A 3,352-nucleotide genomic window follows, 5' to 3' on the forward strand; every position below is an offset into this window, starting at 1 on the left:
GGCTGGGCACTGTGGCTCATGCCTGTGATCCCAGCCCTTTGGGAAGCCGAGGTGGCAATCACCTGAGGTCAGGAGTTCAAGACCAGCCTGGCCAACATGGTGAAATCCCGTGTCTACTAAAAATAAAAAATTAACCAGGTGTGGTGGCACGTGCCTGTAGACCCAGCTGCTTGGGAGGCTGAGGCAGGAAAATTCGCTTGAACCTGGGAGGCGGTTGCAGTGAGCCAAGATGGCACCACTGCCCTCCAGCCTGAGTGACAGCGAGACTCTGTCTCCTATAAAAAAAATAAGAGGTGGTACAGAGAGTGATTTAAATTGGCTTTGGCAGGTTTGTATCTTAGTGTGTAGTAGGGTGATGATTGTAGTTGTGTAGTAACCTGTTTTTTGTAGTATTCGAATGGGAAGCTCAGTATGTGGACTTAATTCTTTGAATGAGGCCACTGCTTAAAAACTTTGAACCACAGTGGTTTGGTCACAGCTATAACTTCAGAGCAGAATATTGATGCCTATAGTTTTTTTCCTTTTTTTTTTTTTCTTTTTTATTAGATACCCAAGTTCTTCGATGGACCTAGGATGCCTTTAGTTTTGTTAGCATGTTAGACTTTTGGAAATATAAAATGTACAGCCTTTTAGGAAAAATGCAGCTTATATTTTTCTTCTTACAGATAAGGCTCAATTACTTGAAATAGCCAAAGCTAATGCAGCTGCCATGTGTGCTAAGGCTGGTGTTCCTTTACCGCCAAACCTGAAGCCCGCACCTCCACCTACTATAGAAGAGAAAGTTGCTAAAAAGTCAGGAGGAGCTACTATAGAAGAACTAACGGAGGTAAGCTAGACAGAATTTGTTTTCATTTTTAAATGGATTATTCCAGTGATGTTGACTCTGGAGCGTGCCAAAACCCGAATTGTGGGGAGAACTGATAATGGCTGGCACCGAGTGGCCAAAACCCGAAATACAGATGTGGCAGCGGCAGAAGCTCTGTTTAGCAGGCCATTATCCGGGATGGCTAAGCTCCGCTAGCTAAAAGTTACTTCCCATTACTTTTGCTTTCCAGTTTTAGAAGCCAAACTGACTGAGGAGTGGGACGGTTCGTTTGAATGGAGGAGGTGTTGAGTGAGCAACACGCAGAAGCTCGCCTACAGTTTCGTTTCCATTCACGACGTGTTCACTGATCGCCACGAGTATACTGCATATACGCAAAGACACAGACAATCTTCAGAAATGATCTTTTGCCACCGGAGCTTGGAAATTATTAAGAATAGCTGGCCATTGCCTGAAAGGAACTTCTTTCGCATCAACATTTCGGGTTTTGGCTGTTTGGTACCAGCCATTAGCGATAATGGCCGGCCATTATCAGTTCTTCCTGCGGTTCGGGTTTTGGCAGTAACATATATATTTTAAACACACCTATTTTTGTTTTTAAAAGTTTGATCTTTTCAATTGAGGCTTTTTTGGGGCTTTGTTTTATTATTATTACTATTTTTTTGGTGTGGGTGGGAGGGGGGAGATGCTGAAATATTGCTGCTAGGATCCAGAAATACCACACTGTTTCATATATTGAAACTTGTTATTGGCTAGCCTTATGCCAGCCTGCCACTGTCAATATATTCTGTTCCCCTTGGTTACAAGCTTAATATACTCTGTGTTTTTGGCGAAATGAGCTTTTTATCCTATTGTAATATTTTCAATTGATAATAGATGTCATTAAATCTACTGCTTGTATAGAGACAGGTCTACCCAGATTTACTCTTGACGTTTTTATAAAGCCAGGTAATGGAGTCTGTTCCTTTGCATCTCGGAAGGAATTGACTTTGCTTTATGTGTCAGACCTCATCAATTGCACCCTCTCCATCATGCCTTATTTTCCTTTCTTAAGTTCTCTTTAAACTCAACCCACAAAACATTTATGGAGAGACATGTTGCTATCTAATCCTGTTGCAAATATTTCAGATCTTTTGTTTTGCCATACATTTGGGAAAATGTAAAGCTTCTGAATCTGTTTCCTCACTTAGATTTATTAAAATATGAATTACAACTTTCGTAAAAAAATTAAGGACCTTGTAAAAGCTTCTATTGCTTGCTTACCTAATTCAAGCTCCTTATCCAAAATGCTTTGGACACTCAGTATTTTCCTGTTTTTAGCCCCATCTTCAGCCTTCTTGTCCCCTCTAAGTTTCTTCTCACCCTTTTACCACTACCTGACTAGGATGACTTTTCCTTTCCCTACCAGTCTTTATTCTTCACTATGAAATTCTGGCTTAGAAGTCTTCAAGGAATATTCCTTGAATCTCTTAACTCTGCCTGACTCTATTCTCTCTTAAGCCTTTGTTCTTTTAGCACTTATGTACTCAGTTTGTATTATATCAGTTTGCACTTGTTATTGTGTTGCTCTGTAAAAGCATTCAATTATTTCATGTGTATGTATTCCTTCTCTTGTTCTAGATTGTAAGCTCCTTGAGAGCAGGGACCATGTCTTCTTCTTCTTTTTTTTTTTTTTGTATTCCCCAGACAGTGCCCAGTACAGTGCTCTCTCTGCACATAGTAGGTGCTCAATAAATGTTATTGACTGACCAGCCAGAGTGTGTAAAATAGTTAATATGCCAAGTCACGTATCTATAACCTATCATGAATCTTGTTTAACTTTTGAAAGTTGCTTTTATATGGTTTTGATTCTAAGAAATTACATGTTCTACATAAAGCGTAAGATTTATCTTTTCTTTGTTTTTACTTTTAAAGAAATGTAAACAGATCGCACAGAGTAAAGAAGATGATGATGTAATAGTGAATAAACCTCATGTTTCGGATGAAGAGGAAGAAGAACCTCCTTTTTATCATCATCCCTTTAAACTCAGTGAACCCAAACCCATTTTTTTCAATCTAAATGTGAGTATTAGTGCTATGGATTGGTAAAACAGTGTAACTTGTGGAATTATTTAAATGAAACCAAGTGGAATTCAGTTTATTAATTTTTGTTTTAAATACTGAGAGAAATAATGGACAATATAATTTCCTTCAGATTATACTATATGGAGCTTTAATTAAGAAACACTTTATTTTGTAGATTGCTGCAGCAAAGCCAACTCCACCAAAAAGCCAGGTAACATTAACAAAAGAATTCCCTGTATCATCCGGATCTCAACATCGGAAAAAAGAAGCAGATAGTGTTTATGGAGAATGGGTTCCTGTAGAGAAAAATGGTGAAGAAAACAAAGATGATGATAATGTTTTCAGCAGCAATTTGCCCTCTGAGGTAAGTAGGAGAAATATTATGTACTTTTCCTTTTTTATACCTGAATCTGCCATTTCATTGTTATTTTATATCTGATTTGGATTCTGTTTCACTCTTCTTAG

General features: G+C 38.5%; 1 protein-coding gene across 8 annotated transcripts in view; it reads left to right on the top strand.

Annotated features, from left to right (window-relative positions):
- The window catches only part of SON (SON DNA and RNA binding protein), a 34,256-nt gene that overhangs the window by 13,043 nt on the left and 17,861 nt on the right, over window positions 1-3,352 (top strand). For 7 of the 8 annotated variants that reach the window (XR_001824378.2, XR_001824379.2, XM_017526156.2 and 4 more), the window contains 3 exons: window positions 666-826; window positions 2,738-2,884; window positions 3,063-3,251. Coding sequence is in view for 6 of the 8 variants with exons in the window: in XM_017526156.2 (XP_017381645.1) it covers window positions 666-826; window positions 2,738-2,884; window positions 3,063-3,251 (497 nt within the window). In the remaining 2 variants the exon portion in view is untranslated. Of the gene's footprint in view, window positions 1-665; window positions 827-1,055; window positions 2,579-2,737; window positions 2,885-3,062; window positions 3,252-3,352 lie in introns of those variants that run through there. The other variant, XM_017526159.2, reaches the window with a different exon arrangement.

Source organism: Cebus imitator, unplaced genomic scaffold (genome assembly GCF_001604975.1).
Source record: "Cebus imitator isolate Cc_AM_T3 unplaced genomic scaffold, Cebus_imitator-1.0 Scaffold41, whole genome shotgun sequence".
Classification (NCBI taxonomy): Eukaryota; Metazoa; Chordata; class Mammalia; order Primates; family Cebidae; genus Cebus; species Cebus imitator.